The 19,521-nt window shown below is 45.1% G+C and overlaps 1 protein-coding gene across 2 annotated transcripts in view; it reads right to left on the bottom strand.

Moving 5' to 3' along the window:
- Nucleotides 1-19,521, bottom strand: part of trpc5a (transient receptor potential cation channel, subfamily C, member 5a) — a 101,169-nt gene that overhangs the window by 54,019 nt on the left and 27,629 nt on the right. Inside the window, exons 1-4 of one of the 2 annotated variants that reach the window (XM_037111765.1) lie at nucleotides 8,071-8,090; nucleotides 4,280-4,321; nucleotides 2,641-2,743; nucleotides 2,071-2,321 (exon numbers count right to left, since the gene is read on the bottom strand). In XM_037111765.1, the coding sequence (XP_036967660.1) occupies nucleotides 2,071-2,321; nucleotides 2,641-2,743; nucleotides 4,280-4,312 (387 nt within the window). In that variant the 5' untranslated portion in view covers nucleotides 4,313-4,321; nucleotides 8,071-8,090. Of the gene's footprint in view, nucleotides 1-2,070; nucleotides 2,322-2,640; nucleotides 2,744-4,279; nucleotides 4,322-8,070; nucleotides 8,091-19,521 lie in introns of those variants that run through there. The other variant, XM_037111764.1, reaches the window with a different exon arrangement.

The following is a 19,521-nucleotide window of genomic DNA, read 5'->3' as shown; positions in this document are numbered from 1 at the left end:
GTATGAGAGAGAAAAGAGAAGAAGAAAAGGCACAAAGGAAACTTTTTGATTTACTGTAACTGCAGATCAAACCGCCCAGATAAAAAAAAGATCAAACTATAAAGTTTCTCTCATTCAATTTTCAGCAGCCTCTCTGTTGTAGTTTTTAAATTATTGATTTTTTTTTCTTTTTTTTTTTTTTTAAGTAGAAATAACTACAGCAAACACAAATTCACTCAGAAAAAAAATCAGAAGTGACGGGGGAATATTTGGATCCGCAGATTTTATTCACCGATCAAAACAAAATCGTCAGCTCCAGCAACACACAAACACACAAACACACACACACACACACACACACTTGCACACATAATCTGTTTTCACACACTTCACACATCAAAGGAAGTGTGAGAGGAGCCTGAACAACCTTCTTCCTCATCTGCATCAGCTCTCTATCTCTGGAGCTACCTCCTTCCTACCTTCCCTCCTTTCTGGCGTCGCGACCTCATTCCTTCCATCCCTAGCAAACTGGCGATGCAGAAAAAGTGCGCTTGGTCGTAGTTAATCAGAGAGCGGGTGAGGGAGGGAGAGAAAGAGAGGGCGAGAGAGAGGGAGGACAGATGAAACAAGGGGAGTGAGGAGGGAGGATGCAGAGAGGTAATGAAAGAGAGAGGGGGAGTCAGACTGAGTCAGATGGAGAGTGACGGCAGAAAGGTCAACAGATTTGCTCGCCAAGAGAAGATAAAAGGCATCGACTCTACCTGTCAGCTGAGAGAGCACACACACACACACACACACACACTGTTCTTAATATAGGCATCACATGTAAACACACACACACACACACACACACACTCTTCGCCTCTTTAACTCAGAGTGATGCAGTTGTTGGTTTTTATTTGTTCACAAACAAACTTTTTCTATTTAACACAAAACAATCTAAACCAAATGTTTATATCCGAATCCGTAAAAATGTCAAATTTGTGGTGCAATAAAAAGTGTAAATCCAGATGTTTCCTGTGACTCTTGGTGTGATTTTAACATCCAGTAAATGTTTTATGCTTTCTGTATTTTTGATTTGGTCACATGAACATGAAAAAAATAATACAGACCAGTCCTGACAGAGTGGATGGTTCCATGTGTAAATGTAAATGTTCTAAATGCCAATATCACAATTCAGCTTGTGCACAATAATCTATCCATGGTGATGAAACGATACCGACATCGTGCTCTCAGACGGCTCTCTGTAATTACACTAAATATGTTCATTTATTTACATTTTCCATCTTACAGATCGTAGACGAGCTGAGAGAACAGAAACAGAAACACATCAAGAGGCAGATTTGTTCCCATCCTCGTCCAACTGAGAGGCGACCAGAAAAAAAAAAAAAAAAAAAAAGAAAGAAAACCTTCCCACAATCCTCTGCTTTTTCGGCCAAGGGTTGGTTGCCATGGTGACGCTGAACCTCACAGCCTCGCGCGGTCCAAGAATTAATGTAGAGGAAGAAGAAGAAGAAGTGTGTGTTTCTGCTCTCTTATCTTTATATGAAAATCTCTCTCTCTCTCTCTCTCCCCTCAGATGTAATGTCTCTCGCTCGCTCTTCATCCCTCCTCCTCCTCCTCCTCTTCATCTCTTCTCCCTTCTGATTTTTTAAAATCTCTTTCACTTCCTTTCACTTTCACCTCATCTCTCCTCCTCGATCGTCCCAGAAACACCTACATGCCAACCGAGCAGCGCAACATGTCCTTTCACACACACACACACACACACACACACACACACACACACACACACACACATACACACACACACTGTAGACAAATGTACTGTCTGCCTCTAAATCCTGTTTCACAGTGTGTCTATAAAACGAGCTGGTTAATTTTCCTCTCTCAGCTGAATGTGGCACGGAGCTTTACAGTGAATGGATGTACTACTCATTATCACACACACACACACACACACAGATATAGAAACGCACATGGATGCACTTTAATGGATGAGTAAATGCAAACACATGCTGCATGAATCCGTCTGGCGGCGACAGATTAACACACATCCTTTTGTTAAAACACAAACACACACACACACACCTGCTTCTCGCCGCTGGGCCTCCTGTGCGACAGCAGCAGCTCCACGGCGCCCACCACCTCCTTCCTGATGGCGTAGAGCAGGGCGTCGCCCGTGTGGATGCCGTGGTCCAGCAGCAGCTCCATGATCTCCAGGTTCTCGTTCTCGATGGCGATGAGCAGCGCGCTGCGGCCCAGCGGGTCCAGGCAGTTCACGTCCATGTTGTAGTAGACCTCGGCCTCGCGCAGGGCGTGTTTGACGCCCGCGTAGTCGCCTGGAGGGACAGAAAAGACGGTGGACGTCAAGGCAGAGCGGCGATCGCTTTGTTTCTGCAGCATTCGTTTGGTTCATTTCACCTGAGAGTGTAAAGACAGAGCAGGCTGCCACACTGAGGGAACAGTTTGGGTTTCGGCATCTTGTTCAAGGACAAACGTCAGCTGTTGCAGAGATGAACACCTGTGAACAGCCGGCTGCAGCAGAGTCTGACCGACCGGCTGCTGCTGCTGCTGTTCAACCATCTGAAACACCCTGACTCAGCAGGATGCTAGTGGTCAGAGGATCAGCAGGATGGAGGTGATAAAGATGAAGTGTACCTTTCTCCACCGCGGTGAGGTAGGCCCTCTCCTCAGCAGACAGCTCCACCTCAGCCCGCACGATCTGAAGCGGGATGCGGTCGCGGTACGGCGAGTATGTCGCCTGAAACACAAAACAAGAGCACAAACGCAGAGAAAACATAAGAAATATGCTCGACTGTCCAAGGAAATGATTTATTTAGTTATCTGTGACAGCAGGTGTCCGCAAAAAAACAAATCAGTGGGAGTGTGTCTCTTTTTGTCGCTTTGTGTGTCATTGCAGTCACTTTGTGTCTCTTTGTGTCTCTCCATGGTTGCTTTGTATCTCTTTGTGTCTCTTTGCAGTAGTTTTATGTCTCATTGTGTCTTCTTGTAGTAGCTGCATGCATCCTGTGTAACTTTGTAGTAGCTTTATGTCTCTTTCCGTCTCTTTGTGTCTCCTCGTTGTGGCTTTATGTCTTTTTGTAGTAGCTTTCTGTCTCTTTAGCATTAGCTATTTGTCTCTTTGTGGTTGTTTTGTGTTTATTTTGTAGGTTATTTTAAGACTTTTTAAACATCTTCATGAAACAACTTATGAAATGTATGAATCTATGAAAGCAATTCAGACTGCTTTTATACTGAAAAACAAATTCAATGATATGAAGAAACAACAGAGTCACACATTTACCTACAAATTAAATGAGTGTATTCTGTGTTCTCGCTCCTGATGTGAATACAGGACAATGTGACAGCAGACGTTTGCTGGTGGAGACACGATGTCAGCTGACACACACTGATCTGACACACTTTTAAGTGACGTGAGCATTTTTGTTCATCACACCTTTATTATAATATATTTATATATTCAGGGGAAATTTGCTTAGGTGCCTTATCATACAGAAATGTCCGTATGCTTAATGAGTGAAGATTGATGGATTACTCTTTAATCAGGACAGTCATGTCAGAGGAAAAGTAAAAGAGTTTTCACAGGTAATCAGCTCGCTCAGTCCCAGTTAGGCAGGACTGTGTGAGGAACAGATGCCGTTGAGTTAAAGTCCCTTTCAGGTCCATATTAACCAGATGGATGTGGATCAGTGGTCTGTGATCGTTGTTCTAATAACTGTGATCAGACAGAAAACTGTTTTAAAGACGGGCTGACACTGCAGTTCTCTGAGCCATGTGGCTGAAACTGTAAATGTTTGATTCTGGCTGTTTGTTGTAGAGCTCAAACTGGCTCAGAAGTCAAATAAATCATCTGTTTGTTTATTTGCATTATTAATTCTCCGTCAAATCTGCAAAACCGTCCTAACTTTATCACATAGTGGTGGATATTTTATTCTGTTTTACAAGCCAGAGTCAGAAGCTGAACGGCCGAGACTGTTGACAACAACATGAGTCTGCTGCTGAAGTAACCATGAAGTTACAGTGAATAATATTAATGGTGAATGTGACACAAACATGGAGGATTCCATCAGTCGACACTGTGAAAACAGGAGTGTGATTAACAGAGCGACAGACTTGATCTGGTGTGAGTCTTTGTTTTCATCCTCTGTGTGTTTTTCTGTTCCGATGGACGATAAAGAGACAATGTTTTGTGTCTCTGTGGTAGTTTGTAAGTGTTTGTGGTAGTTTTGTGTCTTGGTGAAGACCAACAACAGACTAGACTTTGACTCTGACTCACCTTCTTGTAGTACAGTTGTGTCATGGGGTTCATTGTGCCAGTCTGGAAGAAAGAAAGGCAGAAGTGAGAGTTAGTACAGCAGCTTTGAGATATCAACAGTACGACAATAAGTAGAAGCTAATGAAGAAAATCAAAGCAGTAGCTAGATGAAAGCTTGCAGCATGCTCCTGCAGAACCTGCCTACAAATCTTCATGTTTTAAAGTTTCCATCAGTTCCAAAGTAATCCAGTGTGGTTATCTGTACATGAGTCGGCACACTGCAAACACAAACTACTAACTGTTAATTCAGCATACTTCCAATGGTGACAACTTGCCAAACAGTTAACAAATATAGACAAAAACTGCAAGACTTGAGCTGTTTGTGAGAAAACAAACAAACTAAATGAGGTAAAAATCCCAGCAAGTAATCTTAAGATCTAAAACTGAATATTGAATTGACTAAAGACTGGACAAAAACTTCAGTATCATCTGGTTCTGTCTGAAGACGAGCAGCGGACCAGCAGACAGCAGGACGACGGTTTGTGTCTTTAACCTGAGCGACAGTGATGGTCGACAGTCGAGGAAGCGCAGACTCTACATACATGCAGCACAATAACCAGCACATGGACCGAGGATAAGCCTCACCCTGCAGTATTAGCCGCTGTAGCCTTGTTAATGCATGTAATCCACCGTGAACCTCTGCCTCCTAAAGAAGCTCAGCTCGTTTGCACATTTACATTCATCCGTGCAGGGTTTTCATCACGTCGACTTATTGCTCTGTAATTGCGTCCCACATTTTTTTTTTGTTTGTTTGTTTTTTGTTTTTTTTTCGGGAGCGAGCGTCGTAGACAGAAGGATGTATTTTGATTTGTTTTACATTTTCCTCCACGCTGTGGGATTAATTTCTCAGCAGCAGGGAGCCGTCAGAATGAATCCAGAGGAAGAGAAATACTGAAAACCATCTGCATGTTTCTGCCGCTGACAGAGAGATAATTACTGAAGCTGTACGTGTGGATACCAGGGCAAGGGAAGTCATTAATACGAGCTGGTATTACTCAGTTTTTACTGCCGTGGTGCCTCTGAGCAAAAGACAAGAAAGGATTTAATGACATTATCTGTGTGTTTGTGTTTTAAAAATGTTACTTCTGGATGAGAAAAAAGTGGAAAATCTGCACAGATGTTCTTTTCCAGCCGTTTCATCACTGATCAAAAGAGCTGAGGAGGTAAATTAAAGCACAGAATGGAGCAAAAGATCACTTTGGTTCTTATTTCAGAAACATGAGGACTTGACTTGGACCTGAATGACCTGAACATTTACATTGTGTTGGACCTGCTGAAATCCAGAAACAAAACCGAACTCTGACGGCTTCTGGCAGGTACACCTTTTAATTATCTATGTAGACCCGTATCTTGAGACTAGACTGTACATTTTGAAAGCTGACTTTCCTTTATAAAGGTCAGGAAAGTCAAGCAGACTATGGAAGTTTTAGCATCTGAAATATTTAGTAAATCCATGTGCTGAACTGTAAGCAACTTGACCTTTTTCAGTCCCTTGAAGCTGTTTCACATCTCATCCAAGAGGCTTCTTCAGTTTTCACTCACTGGAGGGGAGTCGCAGGCTTTTAAACACAGTGTGGGAGTGTCCTTAAACACAGTGTGGGAGTGTCCTTAAACACAGTGTGGGAGTGTCCTTAAACACAATGTGGGAGTGTCCTTAAAACCGTGTGGGAGTGTCCTTAAACACAGTGTGGGAGTGTCCTTAAACACAGTGTAGGAGTGTCCTTAACACAGTATAGGAGTGTCCTTAAACACAGTGTAGGAGTGTCCTTAAACACAGTGTAGGAGTGTCCTTAAGCACAGTGTAGGAGTGTCCTTAAACACAGTGTGGGAGTGTCCTTAAACACAGTGTAGGAGTGTCCTTAAACACAGTGTAGGAGTGTCCTTAAACACAGTGTGGGAGTGTCCTTACAGAGTCTTTAAGGACATGTGTGAACTCTGAACTTCAGAGTCGTTAAACTTTAGTTTTTCTTTACTTGAAAATTTTGAGGTAATCGGTTTTCTCAAAATCGTAGAAGAAAGAAAGATGCTAAATCCTCTCAGCTAATGAGCTGAGACCAGGTGATATTCGTTTATTTCTGTTTGTTGAGCTTGAAAATAATTAAAACAATCATTCAACGGTCTGGTTTTGACTCCCTGTGCTCCTCAGTAACAACCCGTTTAAACTTGCAGCACTGCAGGTTATAAAGAAGCACAAAGATCCTGAAGACAGACATGAATAATGTAGATGTTAATAAAACAAACCTCCCTCTTCTCAAGCTGCTGCTCCGAATGCCAAATACAAACACAGAGATGTGGAACGGTTTTTACAAACGAAAGCGTCACAATGATCCTGTCATCAACAGTTTGACCCTGAAGGTCCGACCGGGCCTTCATGTCTTCCTCACGCTGCGTCTGTTGTGACCAGAACGCTGCATCATCCTGAGATATGCTAATGTCACAGATGTGGGTGAGCGCTCGGTCTGACACTGTAAATTGAACCCATTATCACAGCTGTGATACGGATCTGCATTTCAACGAGGGCTGCTGGGTGGGGGAGGGAGTCTGTGCAGAGCCGGCAAACACACACTCGCAGTCAGTCACATGCAATGAACAGGCTGAAATCTCAAACACGCTGCTGCATTATCCAACGTATGTAGCGTTCTGGTGAAGCCTGACGAGCCGGCCTCGCATCTGTCACTGCAGCTGAGGCTCTGCTGCAGCCACAGATGTTGCAGAATGTTATTTTCATATCTCAATGCTGTGAGAAACAAATGTTGTCGCGTCGAGCTCCAGTGAAGCAGAGAACCATCTCACTTCCTTCGTATCTCTGGTCGGGTGTTGCACATGATGCACAGGTCGACTGGCAGAAACATACCGATAACGTTTCCTGCTGGGGTTTTATGAAATCTGCACAGATCAGGAACCAATGTCAGCCCAACTGGCAACAAATATCTGACCACGAGAAATCTTTAACATCAGCTGAGACCACGAGCAAACAGCCAAATCACCCGCTACTACAGCAGTGACAAACTTATCTCCCCAGCTAAGATGCTCGGGGAAACATTGGACTCACCAGCTGTGTTAAATTACTGGTAATGAAAGTCAAACATTGCCTACGGCTGCAGACACATTACACCCAGATTCAACCAGGAAGTGCTGATCTGTTACTTCCCCCCCCCACCAGGAATGTTTGGAAACGGATCATCATGCCTCCCAGATATTGTTGAATTGCTCAGATTGTGTTTGTTTTCGTCAGTTTATCTCGAATCCTTGACGTAAAAAGCGAGCTGTAATTATCGGCTCATGTGCAAAGTCCAGAATCAACTATGCAAACGACAAAAAGGCAGGTAAAGGAAAGTCCAAGTGAAAAAGACAAAGACAAAACTGAAGACAAACCAGAAGACACGGAAAACAAAGTGGGAACACAAGAGGACAGACGAAACAACAAGGAGCATGCAGGAAAAAGACAAAGGCAGGAAGTGGAAAGTAAAACAGGAAACCAAAAAACAAGTCATGGCGGATGAGGCTTCTTTCCGCTCGTACGCCTCACTGATCATTCATCAAAAATGCATCTACAAGCCAAGCCAGCAGGCTGAGAACACATCTGTCCACATCTCTGTCTGTGAATCTGTGGCTGTAGTTACTACAATGTTTTGTTTTCTGATCACAGACTGAATCTACAGACTTGAATCATCTGAGAGTCGAGGCGAGTCTCCTGTCAAAGAGCTTTAACGACCGCCCGCCTCAGACTGGAGGACGACTCTTTAACATACTCAAATGCCACAAACACACTTGTGGCTGCTCGTCCTGTCAGTGTGAGGAAGACTGACGAGCCCTGGCAGCGGAGGAAACACGATCCTGAATCCTGAGTCCGACCGCTGAAGTCTGCTCGCTGCACTGAAACCGCCAGAATGACCGTCTGTGTCGTGGCGTCTCTGCAGGCCGGCAGTGGAGGCCTGCTGTCACACTCGCAAACCAGAGTGATGCGAAAGTTTGCTCGGCTGACACCGACGTTCATCAGAGCGTCGTGTTCGGTGAGAGGAAGAGGAAGACGTCTCGGCTGTCAGAGGACTCTTTATCAGCGGCTGACAGATAAACGAACGCCTCCAGTTACTTGCTGTTGTCAAGTGGACTGAAAAATACAGACTCGACCGGCAAAAGACAGTTTCCATGGAGCTCTGAGGTTATTTACAGTCCCTCCCCCCCAATATGGAATTCTTTTATTCGTCGTGCTTCAGGTAATTTATTTCAGCTGTAATGAGGCTGATTAAACTCTATTAGCCACAGAGGAGGGGGAGGAGGTGGAGGAGCAGGAGGAGGGGGAGGTGGAGGAGGAGCAGGAGGAGGAGGTGGAGGAGGAGGAGGAGGTGGAGGAGGTGGGAGACCCCAGACATCTTGTATGTGTCCGACCTTTGTGTAACGAGCTGCAGTTCGCCATTTTAATTTAGCTGATTTATCTGCAGCGAATGAATTCACGCCCGCAGTGACCTTCAGCGGCCACAGCAGGACCGATCTGAGCCGGGTTCAGCTGAACCGGACACGATCGGACCGGACGGTGACAAACTGAGAGCTGAATTATTTAAACGGGACCGAGCTGCCGAGAGAAGGACACGTGAGGACGGAGGCGACTGGATTATTAATGAGCAGCAGGTCAAGTTCACCGTGAGGAAGATTTAAGACGGCAAAATGAAAACAAACAAAGAAAACGATCTCGTAATCAACACAGAAGCTGTGAGCAGGCTCCTGTGGGATCATGGGAGTTGTAGTCATCATTAAAAGATGCCCCATCATCATTTTCTTAGCCGATGATTTCTGACTTTCTTCCTTAGAGTTGTCTTTGACAGCAAACACGACGCTGTGACGTAACTTCAAAACTTTACTGACCAACTGAGGCAGAAAAAAACAACAATTAACAGGGCAGCCAACTTTCAATGAAGCATAATCTCACAGTCAAGACTTTCCAGCATCTCGAGGACACGAAACACACAAGCTGTGTCTGTATGACAGGACAAGTTTGGATGTGGACGGAAACAGAGATGAGAAGTAAACAAACCAGGAGACAAAACGGAGAAAGGTCGTCAGGAATGACTTCTGATATGACGAAGAAATGCAGCGACTTCAATGCAGCCAGTGGAAACAGCTGATCATTGTGAGTGCACCTCAAGCAAACTTTTTTAAGGCACGTTTTTCAAAATGTTTTATAGAAACACGACTACTGACGGGCAGCAGAGAGGAGAGCAGCTTTAAAAAGTGACTGTACAAGGACTGCAGGTGAACATGTCTGGTTTTGTCCAGTTCCAGCAAAGAATCGGACATGTTGATCGATGCATCTCCAGTAAAAATCTGATCCGACAGTTTTGAACTTTCCCTTGACTTCCTTCCTCATTTCCTGACTCTGTCCTGGAAGTTAAAGCAGGCGACCGGTGTTGCAGTGCAGCATTTTCTCCCTCCTGCGGACAGTTCTGACACATCTATCAGTGGAACACTTCACGGCTGTTCTGACGGCCAAGCAGCGCAACAAATGACATATTTCATGCGTGCCAGTTTGGGTGTTTTGCTCCGGGAGGGAACGTTGATGTGAGCTCGCAGAGAGAAATCCTGAAACCTTTAAAAACCAGACGATGAAGGATGAAGTTGCTCGTTCTGTTTCTCAGTCTGACATTAAGAGAAGTGAATCTGAGCTTTTTCTGGAGTCGTGTGTAAATAAATGAAGTTTCGTCGCAGCGCCGGCCTCTGGCAGCCTGCAGGTCGAGCTCCTGGCGCCTAAATTGTGTGAAACCAGATTAAATTATGCGGCTGAGATTAATCCCGCAGTGGCGTACGTGTGCGGCCGCTGGAATGCAGATGGGTTTAAGATCTGCATAGCGAGGGAGAATTTTCTGCTGACGGCTTTACAGCAATGCTCCACCGACGGAGCTACAGCAATGCAGATAAAGTCCCGCCTGCTATCTCGCTCCATCACTGCCGCACAAGTTTCCCACCACAAGGAAACTCATTAACTCACATTTTTCACCTCCATCTTTTTTTCTTTCGAGTCATTTCCTGTCTGTCTTACTCTTTCCATTTCCTTCCTTTATTTCCAGTCTGAACACTGTGTCCCTTTTTTTCCAGTTCACCTGATCTCCCTTCATCTGCCGCCTGCCTTCACACCTGCATTTGGAAGCATGAATCTCCTCTCCAGCTTCAGCATCCTCACATTTTCTGCTCTATTTTCTGTCTCTTGTTTTTTTTTTTTTTTCCCCGTCTTTGGGAAGAAAAAAAAGATAAATAAACACTCCATCTTGAACTCTCCCTCTCCTCATAATTCTCATCTTTCCGTCTCGTTGCGTCTCTTCGCTGTTCCCCGTCTTGTTTTCCCCCTCGGCTGCAGTGGAATCAATTCTCTGCCACACATCTGTCCTCCCTTTTCTCTCCCTCTTCTCCTCCTGCATTTTTTAAACAAGCGTTGCCTGTTTTGTTTTTTTGTGAGGCATCACAATCCTCATCACAATCGGAACAAATCCGACTGAATCAAACACGAGCTGATAACAGCGTGCTGACAGTTGCTGTTTTATTTTTTGTTTTTTTTTCCTCTGCGGCGTCGGAGTGAACGGCATCAATCTGCAGCGTGTCACACAAACAGACTCAAACAATAGATGTAAGACAAGCTGCCGCTCACAGAGAGACACACATCTACAGAGCGGAACAGTCCTTTTGTACAGACGACCAATCAAACGGCAGCACAGGTGTTAGTGAAACTCGTGTGTGTTCACGCGCAGGTGGGAGAAGCTGATCAATGTGCTGACATGTGACAACATGTTCGACACAAGTCGTCTCTTCGTTTGCTGCTCAAAAAACAGATTTTATGTTTGTGGAGTCGAACTGATGTCAAAATAAAACAACTCCAAACGAGGTGGAGAAAACAAAATTGCTCGCTGATCATCAGGAAATCATCGCAGAGGTGTAGAAGCTGTTAACGACTTTTGATGGCGTTGGCTCGGAGTGGATTAACGACCTGCCTGCTGCTCTGACTTCCTGCCAAACTCCCGTCTCACGTCCTCGGACTCCTCAAGAACCAAAAACCTGAAAACCAGAACCGACTTCAGCCTCAGATCGACGTCTTCAGTCTTCTTGGCTGCTGTTGTCTCTCGTGTCTGAAATTCATGGACATTTCACCCCCTTTATCTGTAGATTTTCACTGTTTTCTGACATATTTTACCTGATTGATGTCAGAAATCATCAGCAGGTTGTTGTAAAATGACAGCAGAAGCTCTCAGGTACTTTCCACTACTGTGTTCTGGATCATGTATGAACTTCAGACACTTTAAATGAATCCCCCCCCGTCTCCTCTCTAATGAAACACATGTATCAGCAGCAGCAGAAAACAGTGGGATAAGCAGAAAGTGTCCCGTCGTCTTCGGCCACTCAGCAGTAACAGCTGCGGTGTAATGAGACAAAGTGCTGCGAGCTCAACGGTTTACGGCTCTTTATTATATGTGGGTGGTTCCGTCTTCTTCTTCTTCTTCTTCTGTGGTGAACCTCTCAGGTTCTGTAATGTTTCCCTCCAGTCTCAGCGCTCTCTCCTCCTCCTTCACACGTCTCCCCTCACGCTCCATCACTCCCTCGCTCTCCTCCTTCGCAGCTCTCATCCCTCCATCATCGACCCCTCTCTCTCTGTTTCTCTCTCTCTCTCTCTCCATCTCTTTCCCCTTCCTCTCCAGCTCCTCCACTTTTTTACTTCCGTCTCTGTGAGTCTCACATCTGCGTCAGTCCGGCTACACGAATCAATCATAGATGCAAAACAAGAAGTGCTCAGCTGCTCAGTGACGCGGGAAACAACCCAAACCAAGTCTGAGTCGGCCGGGCAGGAAACATGTAGCAGATGTTTTCTCTCTGCAGACATGTGTAGTTTACACAATCCACCTTCAACTAGCTGCTTATTAGCTTTAATTTGAGATATTTCATGATATAATAATCCGACCTAATAACCCGGGATATTAACCCTCCTGATGACCAACACATGGAGAGTAAAGTAGTTCTCCAGGTAAAGAACACGCCTCATGCTGTCCAAATCCACCCTGTAGTTTTCCTTCCCGAAGTCGTAAAAACTTTAACTTTGAATCACAAGAAGCTCTTCAGATGTCTGTGACTCAAGTCCTAAACAAGAAGTTAAAAACATTAATTCTGTCTGCGGAACGTCTTTTTGCTCCTTGGGTGACAAACGTCCTCGTTAAGTTTGGAAAGTTTATTGATCGATTCTTAATTGGAATTAGAACATGACAAAAGTATTAATATATCCTGAAGAGGTAAACTTGAAATTCTGGGTCCAAACCAACACCAGTGTTTAAAATAACAACTTGACAGATACATCGATACCTTTACTTTCTTTGGTGTTGTTTACTTTGTTGTCTGTTGTGTGAAACGAAGAAATCTTCATCATGAAAACATCTGAGTATCTCCTGACTTGAGTCTCACTCCTACATTTGCCTTTTTATTTGTACATATTTGTTCTGTTTCCACTTCAGCACTCAGACTATAAATCCGTCTTTGCTCGACGAACCCTTTAAGTAAAGTAAGTGTTCGATAAAACATCATTTATTCTTCCTCTTCTTCCTCCTTCTGTCCTCCGTCTCCTCAAACATCGACTATCTGCAGCCTCGTCCTCCTCCACTCCTCACTCCTCCTTTTCTCCTCTTCGATCTCCTCTTCCTCCGCTACTCTTTCACTATCTCTTCCTTCATCCCCGCAATATTCCTCCATTACTTCATCCATTTATCTCCCCCTCTCTAACTCCACTCCATCACTCCTGCTGCCCTCTGGTAGTTTTCTCTCCGACTGTCTCCCTCCATCCTCCCTCCACTTCATCACACTCTCCTCCCTCCATCTTTAACTCCCACCTCCTCCCTCTGTATCGCCCGCTGGAGTCCAATATGTTTTCAGGTTATAGTTTTTGCTGAATCTATTTTCTCTGCTCTACACTTTTTTCTCCTTTCTCTCTCTCTCTCTCTCTCTCTCTCTCGAACATCTGCATCTTCCTTCCTTTGTCTCGCTGTTTCTCTCCTGATTTTGCATTCTCCTCACAACCTCGACCATCTTCTCCTTCTCCTTCTTCTTCTTTCTCTTCCTCCGTTCCCACAGGACCTCCTGTCTTCCTCCCCTCCCTCCATCTTGGCCTTTTCCTCTTGTCTATAAAGGGATGTGTTTGCATAAAAGAGAGGAGGGAAGGCGAACATGCTCCAGGGCCAAACATATAACGAAGCACTACTTTCAGAGACACGGAGATAGTTATCTAAAATAATGATTCTCTCAAAATAATTACATTTAAGGTCATAATGTTCTGGCTTATCAGTGAAAGACACCGTCCTGTCTGCTCCCTCAAACCAGAATAACATCAGATAAAAGCTCTCAGAATAAAATACAACATAATATTTGTGAAAAACTGAGCTGAATCTGGTACAAACAGTAATCTGTGCGGCTGCAGCGGCGTCCAAACAGCACATAATCAGAGTAAAAGGCAGGAAATGTTAATGACGGAGCGAGCAGGCTGCAATCAGGTAAATATAACCTGAGACTGCAGACCCTGCTGGGCGGAGGCTGCGGGGACGCCACAACATCGAATTAAAGATGTTGTGCGTTAGCTGGGTTTCACACCAACAGGCGCTCTGCAGCAAAAACTAAAAGTGAGACGAGCAGCCGAGAGGAAACACAGAAATCTCCACAGAGCTTCAGACTCTCGCTCCTGACCGAGGATTCACTGGAAACTGCTGCGCTGGTTTTAAATGCATCAAATATTTACAATGATTTGCAAAAAACGAGCTTTTAAAACAGATATCACGCCGTCCTACTGGTTTCTGGTTGTGCTAAAACTGAACCGTAATCGACAGCGATGATTCTCCATGTGCTCCTCGCACGTCTTGGCAAGACATTTACAGCTACAGTATCACAGTTTGGCCGGACAAACGTTTTCACTGACTGTTGGGACACAAGCCAACAGAAAACAGTCGTTCTGTTGTTGAGATGCACTGAGCACAAACATTTCATCAAGTCAGTTCATGTTCCACGGCTGGGTTCGAATCCTCCCTGTAACTTTGGCACATGATGTCAATTCAACCGTCACAAAAACTTGAATTTTGAACCACGAGAAGGTGACTGAAAGTCTGAAATGGATGTGAACGATGAAAAGAGATGGAGAGGAAACCTGGACAGAGCTGGACTCACACAGTCAGAGCTGATGGAAACGTTTTGATACGAAGACGCCAACCACGTTATCTTCTCCGTCATGTCGCTGCTGTTTATAGCCACCTAAATTTTATATATTAATAACTGTATATACATTCTGCAATCTGTGCAGCGGGAATTCAATTTCTTTATGCAACCCTGTGGTGAAGTTTTAAAGTTGGTCATTTCCTCAGATGTAACGCTGACAAATCAAACACACCTTGGATGCATAAAATTTGGGATCGTGCAGATCTCAGGAGAAGATATAACAGAGCTCCATCATTTTCAGGCATTTTAATGCTGAAATGTTCCATATTGTATATTTTATGAGCCCTGAAGTTTAATGTGAGCAGTAAAGCATCTCTGCAGGAGTAACAGTAGAAAAGCGTCGGCTGCTCTTCACCTCCAGCAAGAAGAAGACGAGTTCATCTGACTCACACAGATCACCTGTACGTCTCCTTCACTTCATCATCCTCACCTGTAGCTACACACCCACTCACACAGCCGAGACCTGAGTCAGCACAGAGCCTCCCTGACTGATCCTGACTGATCCTGACTGATCCTGACTGATCCTGACTGATCCTGAGGCAGGCAGGAGGAGCCTCCCTCTCCGTCTTGTGACTGCAGGCTATTAATGTAAGACATAATTAAATGAAATGACAGCTGCAGGATGGATCCTCTGTTCTACTGGGAGCAAAGTGAAGAAGACGAAGACGAAGAGAGGAAGGACGGGAGGATAATTCAATTCTTTCTCAAAGCTCAGAATCATCCGAAAGATTTTAATCTGTTTGTTTCTGCTCTGGAGAAAAAGGAGGGAATTTAGAAGGTATAAAAAAAACAAGAGAGGAAAGAGGTGAATGTTAACGAGCTCGTTCACGGGAGATAACCCAGGAAGCTCTGGTGTGCTGCGTTCGAGGACTGTCCGTGCCGCTTCGATGGAAAAAAGAGGTGAAAGAGGTGAAAGGCTGGATCTTAATTGGAATCTTAATTAGTCCCCAAAACAACATCGTCCCTGAGAAAGGTGACCCGCGGAGGGATGGAGGGATTCTCCAGCTGACGGAGGGGTCGAGGTGACGGAGAGGAAATGAGGAATATTTGTGGAATTCAACACGACGTCATCAGAACCGGGTTTCTTATCCAGGCGGACTTCTGATTTGATCTTTCATGGTGTGTTCAGTGGCTGAACAAAGTCCTGGAAGACAGAACCTGCTGTTATGTGTTCAGGGTTGCACACTACAACTATTTTGGTCGGTGGAATATTTTTCTTTGAGTCGCAGATCAGTTACATAAATCGGAGTACAAACACAAATGCAACATTTCCAGAAGCTTTCAGGCATTTCCAGTTTTGTGATTCGGGCCTTTTTGATTCAACCCGCCGGACACGAGAGCCAGAAAGCATTTCGCTCCGGCAGAACCGGGCAGGAAACACGACAGAAGCGGGCAGCGCTCGTGTAAACAGCTCCGCTCCTCGTTTAACCTCCGGGATAATTACAAACAGACGAGCGCTTCACAAACCTCGGCCGAGACGACAGCAGGAACATTCTGGCAGATCCAAACTGTGCTGGCAGATGATGCAACCTCTTTGTTGTGTAACGCGCTAAATATAGACCAGGAAGCAGAACCGGCACCCGGAGACCAGCCCGACCCAAAACACACCGGCCCCTCCTCACCTGGAGCCCTGCACCTCCCTCCATCCCTCCATCCACTGCTGTACTCTACCCATCCTTCTTTACTCCTCCATCATCCCCCTCTTTTCTCCTCCATCCTTCTTTTCTTCTTCACTCCTCTCTACTCCTTCATCCACCTTTACTTATTCATTTATCCTTTCTTTACTCCTCCTCCCATTTACTCGCCCATCCCTCTTTACTCTTCCATAATCCTCCTCTTTACTCCTTCATCCTTCTGTACTCCTCCATAATCCCCCTTTTCACACCTCCATCCTTCTTTTCTTCCTCACTCCTCTCTTCTCCTCCCAGCTGTCTTTGGTTATATGTCACCATGTCCTCTTCCATCCTCCTTCACTTCTCCTTCATCCCTTCTTCTTCCTCTTCTAATCCCACTTTCCCTCCATCTCCATCGCCTCTTCCTCGTCCTCTCTTCTTCCTCTGATTGTCTCTCGTCTCCTGTCATCCTTCACCTCTCCTCCTCTTCGTCCACCCCGCCATCTGTTAGACGTCCTCTCTCCTCCTCTGCTCCACCTCTCCGTCTCCTCATTCATCTCCACTGTCATCTCTTCCCTCCATCCTTCATCTCCTCCCCTCGTCTGTCCCCTCGCCCCTCTTCTCCTCTTCCTCCTTCATAAATCCTTCATCCCCGACTCTGTCATGCTTTATGATTTATCCCTAAAATCCTCCACTCGTCCTCCTCCTCCTCCTCCTCCTCCTCCTGCCTGTGTTTGATTGAATTAACGTTCCTGTCGTCCTCCTCGTTCTCTCTCCTCCGTCCACCTGGTTTTAACGAACACCTCAGCAGCTCGTATCGCTCTCGTCTCCATCTCTCTGCTCTCGTTCAAACTCCGTTAAAACTTTTTTCCCGTCGTCTCGAGTGAGTAAGATCTAATTCCAGCCCTCACTACTCATCTGTTTACTCAGCGCCTCGGCCGGTTCCTGATGTGACACACTTCCATTATTATTATTCTGGCTGGTAAAGTTAATTCTGGACGCTGCTGGTGGATGAGTCACTTTAAAATCTGATCAGAAGAAGACGGAGGAAGGTTTGTGTGTTTTAAGCTGCAGCTGGTGTTGGAGGAGATGCCAGCTCGCTCCTCGGGGGAAAACTCTGATATAATCTCCCTTTCAAATCAACCCGAGATAATCTCTTTACACACTTCAGCTGGACTGGAATCACTCGGTGGACTCCGGGTCTGATCAGCTTTTCAGCGATGATCGTCCAAGAAAAAAAGACAGGACTCAGCAGAAACGACAGCGAGCGAGGAGGCGTGAAACTTTTCCCTACTTTTTTATGTTCTCGTCACACGAACTTCACAGGAAAACGAGAGCACCACCAGCCGGGCCCGGGTCTCCAGGATCTCCAGGGTCTCCAGGATCTCCAGGATCTCCAGGGTCTCCAGGATCTCCAGGACTGAATCCCTACGATCAGTGCATCCACCACTCACCTGTTCTGCTCAAGAAAATCTTCACAAATCTTTCACGTTTCAAACTCCAACCATGTGTCGCTGCGTTAATAAACACTTCAAACCTTCAGAGAAAGTTTAAAAATTAAAACAGAATCAGAGAAAAGAAAAGAAATTGGACTGTTTTCTTAATTTTCAAACTTTTAAAACAACACATTTCTCTGTGAGGCCCAGCTGCTAAAACAACCCTTGACGTGGAAAAACTCCACAAACCCTTTAACAAGAAAATAAATCAACAGAATAACGACCCGGAGGACGGAACCAGAGAGTAGAAGAACCAGAACAACCACACGGTACCACCAAGTTCAAACCGGCGCTCCGTCCTCCTGCCGTTAATTTAGTCATACGTAATTATACCGTGAGCTATAATTAAATTTGTTGCGCTACATCAGTCTTCTTAATTGGCTTGGTCTTCATGATTCAGTGAGTGTGTGTGTGTGTGTGTGTGTGTGTGTGACTGTATCGGCAAGTGTGTGTTTCTGAGTGTGTGCTGTGCGTGACTTTTCTCTAATCAGCTCGTGCGTGAGAGTGTGTGTTTCCTGATCTGCATCGTCGAACCTGGCGTTAAGGGAGTGAGACGCGCGCACACACACACACACACACACACACAAACACACTAACTAACACGGAGGGAATTTTCCTAAACAGTGATAAATTGAGCCATTATCACATCTACGTGAGGCGACGGGTGTGTGTAGTTTCTGTGTGTGTGCGTGTGTGTGTAACACCTTCACATTCTCAGCACGTTCAAGTGTGTGTGTGTGTGTGTGACAGAGAGAGTCACAACAAAACCAATACTTTGCGTAAACATGGCCGCTGCTGTTTTCCCAGCATGCACAAACTCTCTCTCTCTCTCTCTCTCTCACTCACACACACACACACACACACACACACACACACACACTCTCTGGTGGTGCTTAGTCATGCCCGGAGGAGGCAGAGACGTCTCCATGGCGATGCTTCTTGGAGTGGAGCGTCAGTCAGACAGCGGTGGTGTTTCCCTCGAGGCAGCGGCAGGTTCGCTTCACTCCAACCTCGTCGTCTCCGAGGCGACGGCTTTTAAATTCGCTTTTGTTCGACGGCGCAAAATATTAAATATTCACACTGTTATCGCCCGTCTGAATTCAGAAGGTCCAATCTGTAGGCACAACGTTCCTCAGCTCAGCACCACGGACAGCTCAGCATCGTATCTGCCGTCCTGTCTTCATCTTTTTCTTTTCGTCCGGGGCAGTTTATCATGGTTTAAATTCGTCCCCTTGGTTTAAATCTGACATTATCTGTTCCCCATAAACACTTTTACAGTCAAGTGACAAATTCCTCCGGCTGCTTCAGTATTTATGACAAGAGCAAAGAGAGAAGGCTGCTTCTGTTTCCATGAAGATGACGGCCAAGCTAATTTAGACCAATAATGTTGATTAACTTCAAAAAACAGCCATTGTACGGTTAAAATGAAGACATATTTAGACAAGAAGCCATGTTGATTTGGTTTGACTATGGACTAGACTACATACTGTCTCAGATATTGGATATCGTTATATAGCAGTGTGTCATCAGCGTAGAATATCATTTTATCGTTTTGCTTTCTATTTTATTTTTGATATTTTTGTCCAGCAAGTATTTATAATGTGTAGCAAGATCATTAAAGGCAATTAATCGATTGATGATTAACATCCTCTCACTGTGATCATTAAGGTGATGCAGCTCTTCACAGTATAAAGACCTCAACACTGTAGATAGATTAAAAATTTGTATTGTTCAGTTTGGAGCGTATTATAAATCCAAGAAGAAGAAACAGACGTCTGCAGCAGCACAGTGACTTTGTTCGTTCAGTCGCTTCCGGAGCTTTGAGTTGAAATTCTCTAAACTTCTCAGAAAGGAGCTGGTGACGACGTTC

Source organism: Acanthopagrus latus, chromosome 10 (genome assembly GCF_904848185.1).
Source record: "Acanthopagrus latus isolate v.2019 chromosome 10, fAcaLat1.1, whole genome shotgun sequence".
Taxonomy (NCBI): domain Eukaryota; kingdom Metazoa; phylum Chordata; class Actinopteri; order Spariformes; family Sparidae; genus Acanthopagrus; species Acanthopagrus latus.
The sequence above is the reverse complement of the archived record's forward strand: the minus strand, read 5'-3'. Positions and strand labels throughout refer to the sequence as shown.